Source organism: Gobio gobio (genome assembly GCF_949357685.1).
Source record: "Gobio gobio genome assembly, chromosome: 6".
Taxonomy (NCBI): Eukaryota; Metazoa; Chordata; class Actinopteri; order Cypriniformes; family Gobionidae; genus Gobio; species Gobio gobio.
Window position 1 is genome coordinate 49,895,271 of NC_137102.1, and position 19,841 is coordinate 49,915,111.

At 39.7% G+C, this 19,841-nt stretch overlaps 1 protein-coding gene across 1 annotated transcript in view; it reads left to right on the forward strand.

The window, feature by feature from the left end:
- Window positions 1-19,841, forward strand: part of ephb1 (EPH receptor B1) — a 419,430-nt gene that overhangs the window by 276,799 nt on the left and 122,790 nt on the right. Inside the window, exon 4 of the mRNA XM_079818972.1 lies at window positions 570-725. Within this exon, the coding sequence (XP_079675098.1) occupies window positions 570-725 (156 nt within the window). The remainder of the gene's footprint in view (window positions 1-569; window positions 726-19,841) is intronic.

Consider the following 19,841-nt stretch of genomic DNA (forward strand, 5'->3'; position numbering starts at 1 on the left):
TTCTTCTTTGCTTTTGCTGACATCAGGTTGGCTGACACGTCTTGGGAGCACATTTGCTCTGTTTCACTCGATTCACTTGAAACAGGCCTCGCAAACAGGAAACGTCTCTCCTTGCTTTCAAACTGGAACAAAAACACTCTTTGCTCTCATGAACTCAAAGAAACTGACGCTGACTCCTTCAGACACTGTGTTAGTAATGCATTGCATAAGAATAGCATGGTCAAATTGTATCCCAAGGGGCACATTGCAGGTCCTGTGTTTCTCACTCTTATAGCTTGTAATGTCATTCCTGGTGGTCACCATGTTGCAAAAAAAGACATTCTGTTCTTGTCCAGATCCATTAAACACAAGGTTATGAGATATACGTTCATCCTTATCAAGTACTTGCGTTTTTCCAGCTTTCTGTTGCAAGATTGCCAAGTTCATCGACAAGTTCTACGATAAATATTTCCTAATATTCCAGATGAAAATGGTGCTTGATTGAAGCAATGAGGTGGTCTTATTCACAAGTCTAGTGGAGATTGTCAGAATATCTCACTAACAAGATCTTTCTCTCTCTCTCTCTTTAGCTTGTCCTCCAGGAACGTTCAAGTCCAGTCAAGGGACGGGTTTGTGTCTTCAGTGTCCGTCTAACAGTAGGTCTACATCTGAAGCGGCCACCATCTGCGTCTGCAGGAACGGCTACTACAGAGCAGACGGAGAGCAGCCAGACATGCCCTGCACCAGTGAGTCATTATCATCATCATATTACTGTTATTGTCATTATCATTAGCATTTAACTGAAGCGGTCAGGTCATAACATCGTTTTAGAAGCGGTTTGAGAGCACGGGTCTGCACCAGCAATAAGTTGTAGTCCAAACCGACTAATGAGATCATCTGAGCCAACCTGACAAAAAATGTCATGTCCATTTAAACTGGGATGTTTTGATTGGAACCCAAGTGGGTTTTAAATGCAAAATACAACTTTAAAAAAAAAATCCCTATCGTTAATGAGTTTTTGATGTTCAGCAAGCTCTCAAAATGGAAAAGATTCGGTTTGCAAAGAGACAAAAGACAAAACTCTTTTTGAAAGTCTGGAGCCCTTTTTCTGAAATATTTTAAGGAGACTATGACATCCATCTGAATGGTTCAAATACTTGTATATTTTATTTTCAATATTTATTAATTTAGTTTTATTTATTTGTTCCCCTTTGTTTTATATATATATATATATATATATATATATATATATATATATATATATATATATATATATAGATAGATAGATAGATAGATAGATAGATAGATAGATAGATAGATAGATAGATAGATAGATAGATAGATAGATAGATAGATAGATAGATAGATAGATAGATAGATAGATAGATAGATAGATAGATAGATAGATAGATAGATAGATAGATAGATAGATAGATAGATAGATAGATAAAAAAATATTAAAGACCATTTTTTTTAAATATTAGTTACACTTTTTTAATAAAAATATTTATTCATGTATCTATTTATTGATCCGTTTTGATATTAGTCCGTTTCATATATTTTACATTATGCATCTCTTTATTCTCAATAAAAATTCTCAAAGGTGTTGTTTTTTTTCATATTAATGAAAAATTTAAGTCATTACTGAGAGGCTGTGAGGCTTTCAAAATTGCTGTTTATGACACACACTCACACACACACACACACACACACACACACACACACACACACACACACACACACACACACACACACACACACACACACACACACACACACACACACACACACACTGTATACCTAATGTGCAGCTATTAACAGCTATTCAATTCTCATGTATAATTTGATCAATATTTTTTTCCAAATCTACAATCACAAATTCAGTAGTGCAGAGCGAGTTTATTATTATTATATATATATTTTTTTTCTCATCATTTAGGCCTTCCTGAGTTACTATCTGTCTTTTATTCGCAAGCTAGATTTTAACTCACCAGCACTGCAGATCGCATTGTTGAAGTCTCACAGAGTGTCTTTTTTTCTCTTCGTGAAGAGTACCTTTGGTTTGTGAATTAGTGAATTTACGACATAAAATAATTTTTTAGATTTAGCAAATGATGTGTCCTTGATATTCTAATGAAATAGTCACAATTTTAAAAGCAATATACATTTGAAGCTATGCTATATATTGTCTATATTAATTGTCATAGAGTGAATATTGTGATGTTTAAAAGGGTAGAGGACTACAGTTGCATAATTTCTGACTGTATTCACAGATATCTTGTATCTTATCACTGAATTGAAGGAATATGAGGCAGCACTCTAAAAGAGCCTGTTCGTGTTTGCAGTCCTGAAGAGCTGCAGAGGCAGTGCACGCTGTATTTGAAAGTCCTCTAAACATTTTAATTCTCCATTTAGAGTCTAAAATGGCGTTCAGTGAAACATATACAGATGGCCATTTGCGATTTAGCTCAACACCTGCTCAGAGGAAGACCCATGCTAACACCTGGTCATTTTACTGTCTCAGATGGTGAGAAAATGATTCAAAATGAATATTTCTCTATGAACTGCTGCTTGAAATTGCTTGCGGGGCGTCTAGCAGCTACAGAAATAGGTTTAAAAATATATATAAAAAAGGAAAGCGGTCTGATTAACATGATGATAGATCGCTGAGAAAGAGAGAGTCCACAGGAATCTATCAAGACACGCCACCCTGCCTGCATGTAGTAAATTACATCATCTCAACTTCAGTGTAAAGTTAAATTTTACCTCCTCGGCGGGCTCACTGTACTCCTGTCTCTCTCTCTCTCTCTCTCTCTCTGGGGATTTGTGGTTGTCTCTGCGGGGAGTAGAGCAGTGGGACTGGCCCGAATCGCCTCGAGCCTCCATCAGAACTTAAATTATTTCCTCAGAAATGTCTGCTGGGAGTGTATGTGTGTGTGTGTGTGTGTTGATGGCTGACAGCTTACTGGTTAATTGGAGGAAGCCGGACAGCACAATCCTCAAGATTAATTCTCCAGGAGCTATGTGGCGACCAGTTCTGTCCTGGGGTTTGTGTGTGCGTGTGTAGATAGAGCATTCTCTCTTGGATTTAGCTGTTTCGATTGGCCGAGCAAGAGCAGAACTTGTTATCTGCGGCTTGGTTGGCGACAAGTCTGGGTTCGATGCAACTAATGCGTCTAGGTTTACATGGAACACCGGTTAAGGGCGAGTATGCGTGGAAGTTTTCTTGGCTATACTTTGAGAACAAAATTGTCCTCAAAAGTTAACTAAATCTAATGAAACCTCCTTTGGGGTCATTCAGGGTCATCAACTATTACAAAATAACTGATACATAAATAATGGTTTTATGTATTTATTTGTATTTATATACATATGTATATTACTGTTGTCAAAAGTACCGACCGCGATACTAAGTCGGTATTGAAATGTTAAAAATGTGACGCTTTGAGCGATGTAAACTTCGGATGTGTTTGGCTACATTGATCAACAGAGTTTGAAAGCACACGGAAGTGTTTTGAAATGGTTTTGAAAGCGGGAACGGGAGCGTTTGAAAGCACAAGTAGGCATCGACCAGCGGACCGGTAGGCTGATAGGCGCCTCCATTCAAACGCTCCCGTGTGTATCTGTATAAGCGCTCTATGAAAAGCGTCATTGATGTATATTTATAACATGTTTTTGAAGCACTGGTCATTGTAGCCAATCACAGACATATTTGATGAGCATGTGAGCACAATGGGCAATCAGAGCTGGGGTCCGTTCTTCGTACCTCGTAGTGATGCACCGATCATGATTTTACATGGCCGATTCCGATACCGATTTTTTTCAAGAAAACTGGCCGATACCGATTTCCGAATTATTATTATTATTTTTTTACACAATAAAAGAATGAAAGTATACATGAACAAGATGTTTATTTGGTATTCAACAGGCTAAATTGGCTTTTGGCTAATGAAAACAAGTCCTCAATCTGAAATTAACCGGAAATTTAATTGGAATTTAAAAGGTTGAAAGGTGGAATTAAAGGCAACAACTGCATATTCTGCAATCCAAACAAAGATGTTACTTAAATCAGCATTTGTTTTTAAATTCAGTGTAAAGAAAAAAAGTCTTTACCAGTGAAATTAAATAAAACCAAAGTATATAATTGTTCCAAAATGTTAAATCAAATAATGTTTAGTGCAGCAAAAAAACCTAAGATGCTACAGCAGGTGCTTTTTAAATCAAATTTAAGGTAAAATAAAAGGTAACACTTTAGAATAATGGTCATTAGTTAACATTAGTTTATGTATTAACTAACATGAACTAACCATGAGCAGTACATTTGTTATTGTATTTGTTCATCTTTGTTAACGTTAGTTAATATAAACATCACAGTGCATTAACTAATGTTAACAAGATTTTAATAATGCATTAGTAAATGTTGAAATTTTGATGTTGAAACATTAACAAAGATTAAAAAACGCTTTATAAGTGCAGTTCATTATTAGTTAATGTTAACTAATGTAGTTAACTAATGACTATTATTCTAAAGTGTTACCAAATAAAAATGATCATCCTATAGGCTACAGAACTGATAGTATTTCATTTCAAAAGTGCATGCATGTTCTTCTAAAGGCTACAAAAAGAAGTATTTTGGCTTTGTCACAAGTTAGTCTGTTTCGTTCTCATCCGATCCAACACGTGAGAAGCTGAGCTGAACAAACGCTCACTATCTGTGCTTGTGCAGGGCGCGGAGAGGTAGGCTCGCGCAACTTCAGCTCGCGCAGGAAAGCGGCTCTTCATTCCCTTCAGCGTATCTCGTCTCTTCCCTCAGTTCTCCAGTTTCCGTTTGTAACACACAAGTGACATGTTCGCGAATGATTGCAATATAGGCGTATGTGCACGCGGGCGCACTTCCGGATAAATCGGCAGAAAAAAACAAAGAAAACCGGTTTTTGGCCGGTCAACCAGTGCATCCCTAGTACCTCGCTAACTCAGTTAGCAGGATTTGATTGTTGACGATTTGGCATGGCAGTGTGTACAAATGCTATAAAATCGTGAATAAATCATTGGGAATCATGGACATTTCATATATCTATTATAACTTTTATGTTGTTTTGGTCGCTATGCTGTTTCCTTATAAAGGTCCAGAAATTCATTGTGTTTTTTTTATATATATTTTTTATTAACAAGACAGAATATCACAAAAAAAAATTACAGAATTAGTCAAATTTTTTGCCAGATGTCATTACATTGTCTTGACGCCAGCCAATCGCTGCATTACTGATCGTGGTTTCGAGTATCGATGCATCTGCCCTCTTCAGGGAACACAAGAACACGCAGTAATCTTAGATAACACAATCCAGATATTTTTATCCAATCCGCACATTTGTTTGAAGTAGTGATGCACCGATCATGATTTTACATGGCCGATTCCGATACCGATTTTTTTCAAGAAAACTGGCCGATTCCGATACCGATTTCCGATTTTTTTTTTTTTTTTTTTTAACACAATAAAAGAATGAAAGTATACATGAACAAGATGTTTATTTGGTATTTAACAGGCTAAATTGGCTTTTGGCTAATGAAAACAAGTCCGCAATTTGAAATTAACAAGAAATTTAATTGGAAATTAAAAGACTGAAAGGTGAAATTAAAGGCAACAACCGCATATTCTGCAATCCAAACAAAGATGTTACTTAAATCAGCATTTGTTTTTAAATTCAGTGTACAGAAAAAAAGTCTTTACCAGTGAAATTAAATAAAACCAAAGTATATAATTGTTCCAAAATGTTAAATCAAATAATGTTTAGTGCAACGAAAAAAAACTAAGAAGGTGCTTTTTAAATCAAATTAAGTCAATGTAATTAGGGTAAAATAAAAGGTAACACTTTAGAATAATGGTCATTAGTTAACATTAGTTAATGTATTAACTAACATGAACTAACCATGAGCAGTACATTTGTTACTGTATTTGTTCATCTTTGTTAGCATTAGTTAATATAAATACAGCTGTTCATGGTTTGTTCATGTTAGTTCACACTGCATTAACTAATGTTAACAAGATTTTAATAATGCATTAGTAAATGCTGAAATTAACATTAACAAAATTAATAAACGCTTTATAAGTGCAGTTCATTATTAGTTAATGTTAACTAATTTAGTTAACCAATATTAACTAATGACCATTATTCTAAAGTGTTACCAAATAAAAATGATCATCCTATAGGGTTTTTCCTGGGTCAAAAATGGTCTTCGGTGGTGGCTGACAGACATTGTCATCCACACACACAGTAAAGTCCTCTACCTACGTGATCTGTGAGCGCAATACTGACAATACATGTAAAATAAATGCAAAGAAACTTTTGTAATTTTTGCTTATCTTATTTTGACATCTGATATTATGTATGATCTCTACCTTGATGTTTGTTCCCTTTCAAAAGCTACACTCAATGCTGCATAAGCTTATGCAAATGGGGATGTCTTTGACATAACCAGCTGTGAAAATAGTGTGAAAACACGTCAATGAAATTGACCCGGGAGGTATTTATAGCCTCGGCTGGTGACGTCATAGGCGCACCTGCTGCACGAGGCTATAAATAGATGAGCTTCAGCTGGAGCAAACCAGGTCTTTTTGTTTTCAGACCAACTCTGTGTTATGGTGTGTTACAAAGTCTCTGAAAAAAAAAAAAAAAAATTCTCTCTCTCTTTCAAGACTCAACTCGAGATCTTTGTTAGGAGTTAGTTTTCAACATGGCAGTGTGCAGATTTCTCTCTCTTTCTCATCTCTGTTACAAAGAAACATTAGTGGAAAGAGTTAGTTAAATCTGATCAGTTGGAAATGAGTCAGCAGAGTAAAACGCTGTATATCCATGTTCTCTTTCAAATAACAGAACTGGATGCACACGTTTATTGCTGTGTGTGTTTGGGGAAAAGCATGCGGTCGCTGCATTGAGTCAGACGAGTGTGAGCATTACAAGCCTTTGCAGTTAGAATGCTTTATGCTCGTCTGGGCTACTTTCAGTCCGCACCAGTTTTCGGAGCTCTCGAATGGGTTTGTTGACGAGCAAGAGACGGGTCCGTCCCTTTCGCTTGCTCGCTCAACAAATGCATGTTTCCCCGCGTGATCCCGAAGCACGCTCCAGCGTTTCTTCGGCTCGCGCGGGGAATGATGATGAATCTCTGGGTCCGCGGACCTCGAGCAGCCGCCTGCGATCGTTCCTCACATGATAGTGAATCCATACGAGGAATTTATCGAGGTGGTTGTTCGCGCGGTGGCCAGGGCAGTTTGTCTGGTACCGTGAATGAGAGATCCCCGAACGCAGTGAGCTTGAGGTTTCTGTCTAGAAAAAACATTTACTTCACGTGTTTTTGTACCCTTGACGTCGACATTTTCGACTATCATGGGTGCGAAATCGCGTTGATATGTGAGAATACCCAGGTGGGAGACGCTCACGAGCTATCTCTCGCCTGGGTCTGCATTTTCATTAAAGAGACATACCTCCAGTGTTGCCAACTCTCGCGAGACAAATAAGCAACCGCAGCTTCAAAAACAAGCCCAAAACAAGCCCAATATTATTAAATTATTTATTATCATCAATATTATTTATAATATTTTTTTTTTTTTATCAATAAATGGGCCTGCAACATATTACACTGAAACCTTTCGGAGTTTGAAAAGCAAAAACAGATGTTATTTTACAAAAATTATCAAATTGCAATAAGGACACTCAATATCCTCCGATCAGCTGTGAACAGAAGAGGTTTGGAGATGGAAAAAGAGAAAAAGTGTCAAGAAGGCCAATTATGGTAACCCATAGTCGGAGTTAATGCACACATATTATGGGCAGTAAGTAGTGAACGCACACTGCAAAACCTTGTAAAAGATAAGCCCTACATCTCAATGTGCATATACTATCTGCCCTAAATAATATTGAAAATTACTAATGTCACATACTATTTATTACTATACGATTGATAGTATGCACACTGAGACACAGACAAGCACTAAGGGAGCACTGCAATATAGCCACATATTTATAATAAAATAAATTCGAACCATAGGCTACCTACTGTTATTATTAGTATACTTGTTTTTTTAATAATAGCCTGTAATTTTAAATACATTACAAAAATATATGTTTTTATTAAATTAGGTGCCTCTCCTCCCTGTTTCCTCTCCATCTCTGTACATCTCTGCTGGTAGCATGGTTTGTAAAAATGTATACGTCTATTTAAGTCTACTAACTATCATTACGTGCATTTATAACGTCACATGCCTGCACGTTGAACGCGATTTCTCTTCAATGAGGGGGAGAAGGAGGCGGGATGTATGAGGACGGATTACTACAGCACTTGTATCGTTGCACTGAATGGCTATTAGCTGTGAGAAGACAGTGTCAGGCAATGTTTTGGACAAAACAGTGACCATAAATGTAAAGAAACGAAGTTGCTTATATTTTCCTAACAAGCAACCACATTTTTTAAAATAAGCCCAAAAAACCGCAACCCGCGACTCGTGATTTTTGAACGCGACTTGCCAAAAAAAGAAGCCCAAAGTCGCGTGTTATACGCGGACTTGGTAACTATGCATACCTCCCCACGAAGCCATGTAGAAAATAAACGTCGGCTGTCGTGGGCAAAGCTTATATATGTATGAATTATATATTGTATATTATTTTATATGGAATATATATATATATATATATATATATATATATATATATATATATATATATATATATATATATATATGTAATATTGTATATATATATATGTAATATTGTATATGATTTATATAAGAATTATAAATATAAGGGGACAGGCTGGTGCTGCGCTGCACACAATGGCTGTCTTGCAGGCATATCAGGCTGACCTTCTGAAGGATTTGAGTGGTTAATTTGGTGACTCAGTTAACTCTGTAGTGGCCAGATTTAAAGGAGTGTAAGAAACATGAGGAAGTGTTCACTCAGTTTCTTCCTCAATGCACTCAAGGGGAGGGGCTGTCAGCCACATAACTTCTCTTCGGTCCTTCAAGATTTAGGGGGGTAATAAGCAGAGTGTGGCGAGTCGTGCTCTCCCTCGTAAAGACTGGAGACCGGCTCGTCATCCTCAACAACCTCTCAGGGCAGACCTCGGGACTGTCATCAATATAAGAAGTCCGGTGGTCTGGTGCCCAGTCTGCCCCCACGGGACAGGGCATGTCAAACATTTGCTTGCCCCACCCCGTTATCCTCAAAACCACTCCATCCCCGCCGCCTCTGGTGATTCGGGGGGGCAGTGGTTTCCAGTGAAATGTTAGACGTTCAGTGTTTAAATCCTGCTATCATCCAGGACATAGAACGTCTAACATCCCCTCAACAGGAAGTGTTAAAATTGTCACTCTCAGAGTCTCAGGCAGCGTGTGAACTTCTGCCAGGCGTTTCTGCATGGGTGTTAAGCACAGTAAAAATTAGTAAACTAATTTATTTGTCGTCCTCCGTGTTTGAACGGCGTGGTCTCCACTTCCGTGAAGGCGGAGTTGGCGTTCGTACTGTCACAAGTGACAGCAGTTGCTTCCTGGTCCCCAGTAGGGTGGGGGGGTGTCCAATCTTAGGTCTTCGAGTCTTAAACCGTGAAGCAGTTAAAGTACTCAAGGTTAAGATGTTACAGTGAAGGCGGTCGTGTCGCATATTCAACATTGTGATTGGATTCGGCACGATTGATCCGAAGGACGCATGTATTCGCATATAAAGACTGCCACAACACAGGAAGTTCCTGAGTTTCGCTCTTGGGGGCAAAAGCTTACCAATTTCGGGTCTTCCATTCGGCTAGCCTTGTAACCGCACGTATACGAAATGTATGGATGTATTACCGGCTCCATTGGGATTCCGGGGCATTCAAATTTTGAATTACAGAGGCGATTGCTAAAATTAGCACAATCACATGGGATGGTGCTTCAACACAGTGTGTTAGCTCATCTAGTTTCTCTAGGGTTGAGACTCAACACCAAGAAAAGTGTTCTTTCTCCTGCCCAGAGAACGACTTATCTAGGGTTTGTTCGGTTTTTGGTCACCAAGGTGGCTTGAATCAAGACCATTCAGTATTCCCTGAGCAAAGTCAGGCTAGACCAAGATCTTACTGATCATCAGCACCAGAGTGTTAGGTCTAATGGCATCAGCATCCACGGGTTTCCCTTTGGGGTTGTTGCACATAAGACCGTTTCAGTTGTGGCTCAAAGCCAGAGGACTTAGGGCCAATCCTCAGGCAAATAAAGTGGCGCGCCATGTGGCTTCGTACACTAACTATGTGGTTCAGACCCCGGTTTTTGCCTTGGGTCCCACTCTAGGCGTACCTTGTCGTCGCAAGTTGCTAACGACGGACGCTTCCCTGACGGGCTGGGGTGCGGCCTTAAGTGGTCGTCCAGCCCAACGGGAATGGGAGGGTCATCAACTCAGTTGGCACATCAACTGCCTCGAGTTGACGGCTGTATTTCTGGCCCTGAAATACTTTCTCCCCCAATTGAGGGGCTGTCATGTCCTAGTGCGGGTGGACAGTACAGCTAAATATCTCATATATAATCACCAGGGGGGTCTGTGCTCATGCTATCAGAATAGCGAGACAGATTTTTCTCTGGGCTCAGAACAAGTTCCTGTCACTCGAGCAGTGTACATTCAAGGGCGATTGAATGTGGAAGCAGATTTACTGTCCAGACAGAGTTACAGATGGGGGGGTGGAAACTCCACCCAGAAGTAGTCAAGCAGATCTGGATCAGATTTTACAGAGCTGACCACAGGGAGTGGACCTCTTCGCCTCTTCTCAGACAGCGCAATGTCCCTGCTTCTCTCTGTCACCCAGCCCCGCTGGGTCTGGATGTGATGGTTCATACATGGCCCAAAATGCGTCTGTATGCCCTCCTTCCAGTCGCTCTGCTCCTGGGAGTTCTAGCCGGGGTTCGCCAACAAGGGTCTTGCTTCTTATCAATAGCGCTGCGTTGGTCGAACAGGGTTTGGTTCTCGGAGATAGTGTCTCTCCTCAACGGCTCGCCTTGGGCGATTCCGGCGAGGAGGGACCTTCTGTCTCAGGCAGAGGGCACGATATCCCATTCCAGGCCCGACCTGTGAAACCTTCATGTTTGGCCCCTGAAGGGCACCAACTGAGGGACACGGGGCTTTCGCCTGCAGTTATTGAGACCATCCTAAGTGCTAGAGCTTCCTCCACTCGGAAAGTTTATGCTAATAAATGGGGTGTCTTTGAAAGGTGGTGTACGACACAATGTAGATTCAGTCAACTGCCAGGTAACTTCAGTTCTGGATTTTCTGCAAGAAAAGTTGTCATCAGGCACCTGCCCCTCCACTCTCAGGGTTCATGTGGCCGCTCTTTCGGCTTGCCACGCCTTGGTGGATGGGGTGCCGCTCGGGAGACATCCTCTACTCGCTCGCTTCATTCATGGGGTAGGCGGTTGAGGCCACCTGTTAGAACCAAGATCCCTTCATGGGACTTAGCTTTAGTCCTCGAGGGTCTGGTTGAGACCCCCTTTTGAAACATTAGCTTGCTCCTCCACTCTCAGGGTTTATGTGGCCGCTCTTTTGGCTTGCCATGCCCTGATGGATGGGGTGCCGCTTGGGAGGCATCTTCTGCCTGCTCACTTTGTTGTGCCAGGCAGTTGTGGCCTCCATTAAGAGCCAAGATCCCTTCATGGGACTTAGTTTTAGCCCTCGAGGGTCTGGTTGAGACCCCCTTTGAACCTCTAGAATCAGCGTCTGACGAACTTCTGACTCTAAAGATGGTTTTTCTTATGGCTATAACTTCTCTGAAAAGAATTGGGGACATGCAGGCTCTGTCAATATCGCCATCCTGCTTAGACTTTGCCCCAGGTTTGGTGAAAGTGATTTTGCATCCCCACCCTGACTACCTGCCTAAGGTTCCTTTGTCGACTGTACATCCTGTCACTCTTGAAACCTTCTGCCCTCTGCCGTTCACAACGCCGGATCAGGAGAAACTTCATAGACTGTGTCCAGTCCATGCTCTTCAGGCCTACGTCCACCGCACTAGCCAGTGGCGTAAGTCAGAGCAACTGTTTGTTTGCCATGGGGGCCGTAACAGAGGTTCTGCCACCATCAAACAATGTCACATTGGGTCAGGGATGCTACTGCTCTTGCCTATGAGGTGCGCGGTCAAGCTTCACCTATAGGATTAAGGGCTCACTCCACCAGGGGAGTCGCCTCTTCTACTGCGTTAGCAAGGGGTGCTCCCTTACAAAGTGTTTGTGATGCGGCAGGTTGGTCCTCTCCGCACACATTCTTAAGACTTTATAGCTTGGATGCTCATGCCGCTCTGGGCTCTCATGTCCTTGAGTCGACATCACAGGCTAATGCCTGAGGCTTCTTGCGTTCTTGTGCACACCTACACAACCGTAAGGGGTCCAGGCACCATCAAGCACGGCGGCGTGGGTATTCTCGTTCCCATTTGCATAAGCTTATGCAGCATTGAGTGTAGCTTTTGAAAGGGAACGCTTGGGGTTACTTGACTGTAACCCTGTTCCCTGATAAAGCGGAACGAGATGCTGCATTGCTAGGCCGTGCTGATGATGCTTCAGGACGGGTCTTCAAACAAAGAAGATCTGGTTTGCTCCAGCTGAAGCTCATCTATTTATAGCCTCGTGCAGCAGGTGCGCCTATGACGTCACCAGCCGAGGCTATAAATACCTCCCGGGTCAATTTCATTGACGTGTTTTCACACTATTTTCACAGCTGGTTATGTCAAAGACATCCCCATTTGCATAAGCTTATGCAGCATCTCGTTCCGCTTTATCAGGGAACAGGGTTACAGTCAAGTAACCCCAAGCGTTTCTTTTGATCCTCATTTTTACACTATTTAATGATAATTGTTTTGGTATAATCATATAATTATTAAAAAGTAGCATAAAAAATTTATAAATAGCCTAATTTTCTACCATATACAATTTAGTAAAATTATCAGCTAGCTAACAACTTTGTTCTGGTCTCACCTCACTCCAGTCTAAACTAAATTATATTTCACTACACATTGTCAACATAAATAAGCTGAATGACTGTGGATGATTAAATTAATTCTTACTATTCACTCTTGCTGAATTGGGTAAGCACACTTGTGTTCTCATTTCAGAGGAGTTCTGAGTAAATTAATAAACTGGTTCATTAGTTCAAGTGTTGGACGGATCAGTTGTTCTAACCAGTCGTTAAAATGATTCGGTTCAAAGGAGTCATTGGTTCGCGAATCGGACATTAGCGTTGTGTGAGCAGATGAAGCTGAGCTGAACAAACGCTCACTATCTGCACTTGTGCAGGGCGCGGAGAGGTAGGCTCGCGCAGGAAAGCGGCTCTTCCTCAGTTCTCCAGTTTCCGTTTGTAACACAATAGTGACATGTTCGCGAATGATTGCAATATAGGCGTATGTGCACGCGGGCGCACTTCCGGATAAATCGGCAGAAAAATACAAAGAAAACCAGCCGGTTGCCGATCGCGCGCTAGAAGCAAAAACCGGCCGGTTCCGGTTTTTGGCCGGTCAACCGGTGCATCCCTAGTTTGAAGAACCAAATTCGCCAGAGATCAGTCATCACGGTTAAAAGACCAGTGTACGATTTTGCTCAACAGCGCTCAAAGCATCACATTTTTTTGCATTTCAGTACCGACTTGGTATCGCAGTCGGTACTTTTGACAACACTAACATATATGTGTATATATATATATATATATATATATATATATATATATATATAGTGCTGTCAAAGCGATTAATCACATCCAAAATAAAAGTTTAACAATATATGTGTTTACTGTGTATAAATACACACTCATTCATATATATATTTAAGAAATACTTGCATGTATATACTGTATATAACACAAACTTTTATTTTATATGTGATTAATCACGAGTAAGAATGTGGGTACAATTAATATTTAAACAACTATTTAAATTATGATTGTTATTATTAGAGGTTGCATTGTTGTTATTAATAATACTAATCATTCATTCATATTTTCTTTTCTAAACACGATGCTCTTTAATGCGTCGGGTGGGGATGTGGCTAAGTGTTAGTCTTTTAACATTATAATTAGTTTTACATAAAAGCAATAGAAGTCTATGGCATGTCCTCATATAGATAAGAATATGTGTGTGTACTGTATGTGTGTGGAATGCGGATAAAGCCTTCTTTCTTAGACATAGCTGTTTTGTTTGGCCGAGCAAGAGCAGAAATTGTTATCTGAGGATTGGTTGGCCAACAGAGACCAGTCTGGATTTGATGAAACGAATATGTCTAGGCTTATATGGAACGCTGGTTGCTGTTTGTATTTGGGTTTATTTAGCTATTGGTGCGGAATTGTGGCCAGAAGCTAAATCTGATAAATCCTGGCTTTAGGGGTGTCCGAGAAAGATTCAAAGGATTCATAAAATAAATAAGGCATTTTAGTCTGTGGTTAGAGATAGCCTGTAATCTATATAATTATATATAAAAAAGTAAATGTTTTATGTAATGTCTTTATTTAGATGGCTAATTAATGTATTTACAGCAGCACACTGATACCTGCTATAGGTTCATGTATAGTGCATGTGAATCACACACACACACACACACACACACACACTCAGACAGACAGAGATATAAGAGCACTAAGGCAATTGCACTTAGACAGATCCCTGGAGAACACTTCTATGGATTTCTCTGAGTCAGTACACACACACACACGTACACACACAAACGGTTGACCTGCAAGAGTCAGTGGTGTGTGTACAGGTGCAGTGAACAGGACCGTAAAGCAGTGTAATTGCTTTGCTGCCGTTAATCCTCTGCCAGCGACGTCTGACTCGCTGTGATTCTGCTATGAGCTTAAGCCTGTGTACACGCTTTCTTCAGCAGCCCGCGTGTAGTGCAGCGCTACAAACCATCACACGCACATAAACAGATGTGCACATCCACACACAGACTTCCCGAAAAGTCAAACGTCTGCAAACAAATGCTGCTAGAGCTTTTCTCAGAAATCGTTTCACTTTTCCGAGCCATTTCTTGCAGTATTTTCAGTGGATGAATGACGTTGTCTGTGTTTGCATGACTCTTCTTGAATTTTGAATTAGCTGAAGATTGCCTATAAATATATTTTCATTTACAAATGTAGTGGATTGAGTTTCTGAATAATGAATGGAGCATTTTTCAGCACGCATGCAGTGGTCCACTGCCAGCATTCTCATTAGTTCTTTCAAATCTGTCGAGTCCAACTTATAAATGAGTTTGCAGTTAAGAGGGGGCAAAGAAATTCTCCATCATTTACTGCTAAACAGGCTTATTAATTCTGAAACTCGTTTTCAAGTTTTGGGAGCCACTGAGCTCCTAAAGCGACATGTTGATGGAAACAATTTGAGATGCCAGGAAAAATGTATTTCAATTAGTGCTGTCAAAATCACACGTTACCGCACACGGTTAGTTTTTTTTTTTTCAGTTTAACGCGTAAAAAATATTTAACGCAATTAACGCAGTATCCATTTTTTTCTGCCATCCTTTAGCTAGCTTTACAATATATGATCACGCTCTTATTCAAGTAAATGCCTTTAAATAATACAAGCACGATAAGACACAAAAGAGAAGGCAGTGCGTTACTACTGGCATGTGCGTCTGTGAATCTTCTGTCTGTGTGACCCACACACACACACACACACGTGCACACAGAAAGCCGCTTCAGACAGCACTTGCACGGACAAAATTATGACAAAATGCCCATTTAGTCGAGTATCCTCGCAAGCACAGTTATCTGAGTTGAATGAAGACTTAAATGTATGTAAAGAGTTGTGAGAAAATAGGATGTGCATCAGATCCACGTCATGTGCTTCAGATCTTCAAGTGACAGCAGCCTATTAAACCCAATGTCCGTCATTGATGTTAATAAAAGAACAAAAGACAAAGAGAAAATCCTTCACTGCTCTTGACTGAATAACATTTGTAGCTTTAAGAAGGATTAATCTATATTTCATTTGTAATTAATGCAGTGCAGACTTTAAAGTGTTAACTTTTGTTTTAATTTCTGTATATATTAATTTCTGTTTTTTTGTGCACTTTGACAGGGCAAATAAAAATCTGAACTGGTCTGACTCGGCCAATAGAAAAAATTGAGCCCTGACATATTGATAGGCAGGTTAACGTGGTATTTGTTATAATGGGTTTGTGTGAGGTTGTTTTAAGTTCACTTAGTTGTTGTATTATTTAAAGTCTAATAAATGTTAAAAACTGATAGCTTTCAATTATATTGTAATGCTGAATGACTAAAATTAATGGCTACAATTGAGAAAAAAAGAATCAATTTCATATAGACATCAATAGCGGTATTAGTGGGTGGTAATGCCTTCTTTCATATAAAATATGCCATTAAACAAATATTTAAAATAAAGGCTACACTCAAAAAAAAAGGTTCTATATGGCACCATAAATGGTTCTTGGCTCGTAATCATAGGGGAACCTTTTTTAGTGCTATATAGCACCAATTTGGGTGCTTCAGTGGTTCTTCAGCGGTTCTTCAGTATAGCACCGTAGTCAAAGAACCGGTGAAGAACCTCTGAAGAACCGCTGAAGAACCACGGAAGAACCACGCGCATTGTGGACCCACCTATACACTCTAAAAAAAAAGGCTCGTAATCATAGGGGAACCTTTTTTAGTGCTATATAGCACCAATTTTGGTGCTTCAGTGGTTCTTCAGCGGTTCTTCAGAGGTGCTATATAGCACCTTAGTCAAAGAACCGGTGAAGAACCTCTGAAGAACCGCTGAAGAACCACTGAAGCACCAAAATTGGTGCTATATAGCACTAAAAAAGGTTCCCCTATGATTACGAGCCAAGAACCATTTTTGGTGCAATATAGAACCTTTTTTTTTTTAGAGTGTAGGTGCATATTACTAATGTTCCCTTTAAACAACACACAAATTCTGTTTTCCGTTGCTACAAAATAGCAACACGTGCATTTCAGGATATCGCATAAAAACGCTGGATGGAAACGCCAAGATGTGTATAAATTCTAAAAGTGTGCATAAAAAGAAAAGTGTGCGTCAAAAGTCTGTCATCAAATTTATTTATTTTAAATTCCGTCTCAGAACTGTCTCGCATGATTGCATTCCCAAACACCAGGTATTCGAATGCAAAATAACATGACAGTGTTTATTGCATTTCATCTGCATGCTCTGAGACACATCATGTATGCTGTAATTTTTTTTGGTTTTAAAGCCACGGTGGCTTCCCCGATTGTAGCAACTTCCATTTTTATTAGAGATATTTTGTTCCAATTTCCCCGGAAGTGACAAATTTGTTCTCTTGCGATATTTCAGTTTTGAGCATTAAGTTAAATTGGCATCTTTGGATGGAAACATAGCTAATGTGCCGTAGCTCCCTACGGAGGACATGGTGACAGGAAAACATATGAGACATGGGATAAATATGAGGATTTTATTTTTGTGTGTTCCCCCAAGAAACTTTGCGATTTCTTGAATAGAAAGTTCAAAAGAACAGCATTTGTTTGTTACATTATCTAACATATAAATGTTTATTTTAAATGTTATCTTTATTATCTAACATTATAAAATGTCCTTATTGTCACTTTTTATCAATTTAAAGGTGCACTATGTAATTTTTTTCAGTAAAATATCCAAAAAACTACTAGGCCAGTGTTATATATTTTGTTCAGTTGAGTACTTACAATATCCCAAATGTTTCCAACTATTTGTAAATCGTGATAAAATTGCTATTTTAACCAAGGAACCGGGACGTGTGAGGGAGTCGCCTGCCAAGGGTGTCATATCTGTGTTACCCTCGGTTTCCGCTTTTATTTTGCAGAAAAGCTTTAGTCTTACTGCAGTGTGCAACAAGTGTCATTGCAGCCGCCGAGTGAACGCACAGAGTAACGTCATAACATAATTTTCAACACACTCAGATGTATCTAATATGATAAACAGAGCTGCGTTACCTCATACTCATGTCCGGAAAAGCGGAAATGGCGCCGGCGACTGTGGCATAATAAAAGTCCTGCTACCCGCGAGACATTTGTTGCGTTCATCTTATTAACAATTGCTCCAGCGGCCTTGCTCAGCTCCCACAACAGTCGGTCCTGCTCTGCTTCATACTACAGTAACGTTAATAATCGCATCCATGAACATGATTTCTGCCCGAGTCTTTTCCCGATTCTTTTCCACCGGCTGTGAGGTGAAGACCACATGTCCCAAGATTCTGCAATCAAACGTGGCATCATCACACAACGCCTTTGTTTTGAATAGGCGACCTCTAGCGGACGGAAAAGTTACATAGTGCACCTTTAATGTATCCTTGCTGAATAAGAGTATTCCTGTCTTTCCTTCTTAATAAAAGAAAGAAAAAAGTTTTGAATGGTAGTGTATTATATTCAGTACCTGGCAATCGGAATTGCATCATGAAGCTCCATGCAAGTGCTCCATTGAGACTGAAAAAACAGAGAAAACTCAATAAAGATTGTGTCGTTTTTTTGTTTGTTTTTTTAAGTGTTGTAAAACAAAACCGATTTATCCTCATCGTCCAAGACAGGAAGTGGTTGCAGCCGTCTGGTTGGCCTCTTGCCAGTGTGTCTGTGAGAGAGAGAGTTAAATGTGCAATAAATCCAACAGCAGCGGCAGAGCCAGTCGATTCCTTATCATCCACATGTCCATTCCCAGATTAATCTTCTCATGTCTATCACAGTTCCTCAGTGTGTCTGTCTCTCTCATCCTCACATCTCTGACGCTTTGATACTCACTCACAGGATTTGGTTTTAATCTTGTTGAGAGCATCGCAAAATCAGCGTGTGTGTGTGTGTGTGTGTGTGTGTGTGTGTGTGTGTGTGTGTGTGTGTGTGTGTGTGTGTGTGTGTGTGTGTGTGTGTGTGTGTGTGTGTGTGTGTGTGTGTGTGTGTGTGTGTGTGTGTGAACTTGAAACCACAAGAAGTGGACAGTGTCTTTAGGATTTTGGAAATTGCCATCTTTGTGGGGACATTTTGTCTCCATAACGTAGGGTTTACCAGGACACACACTACAATTCAAAAGTTTGAGGTCAGTACGATTTCTTAAGGTTTCTGGATGAAGTCTCTTATGCTCACAAGGCTACATTTATTTAAACAAAAACACACACACACACACACACACACACACACACACACACACACACACTCACACACACACACACTCACACACACACACACGCACACGCCTTTTTTATATAATTGATTCCTGTGATGTCAGGAATCATTATTTTCAGCATCATTACTCCAGTCTTCAGTGTCATATGATCCTTCAGAAATTCTGATATGATGAGTTGGTGCTCAAAAATTAATAAATACATAAATACATGCATGCATAAATAAATACATGCATACATACATACATACATACATACATACATTCATACATACATACATACATACGTACATACAGTACATACATACATACATACATACATACATACATACATACATACATACATACATACATACATACATACATACATACATACATACATACATACAGTGCATACATACATACAGTACATGCATACATACAGTACATACATACGTGCATACATACATACAGTACATACATATAGAACATGCATACATACAGTACATACATACAGTACATACATACATACAGTACATGCGTACATACAGACAGTACATGCATACATATAGGACATGCATACATACAGTACATACTTACATGCATACATACATACAGTACATCGATACATACAGACATACAGTACATACATACAGTACATGCGTACGTACATACAGACAGTACATGCATACATGCATACATACAGTACAGTACATGCGTACATACAGTACATACATACATACAGACAGTACATGCATACATACAGA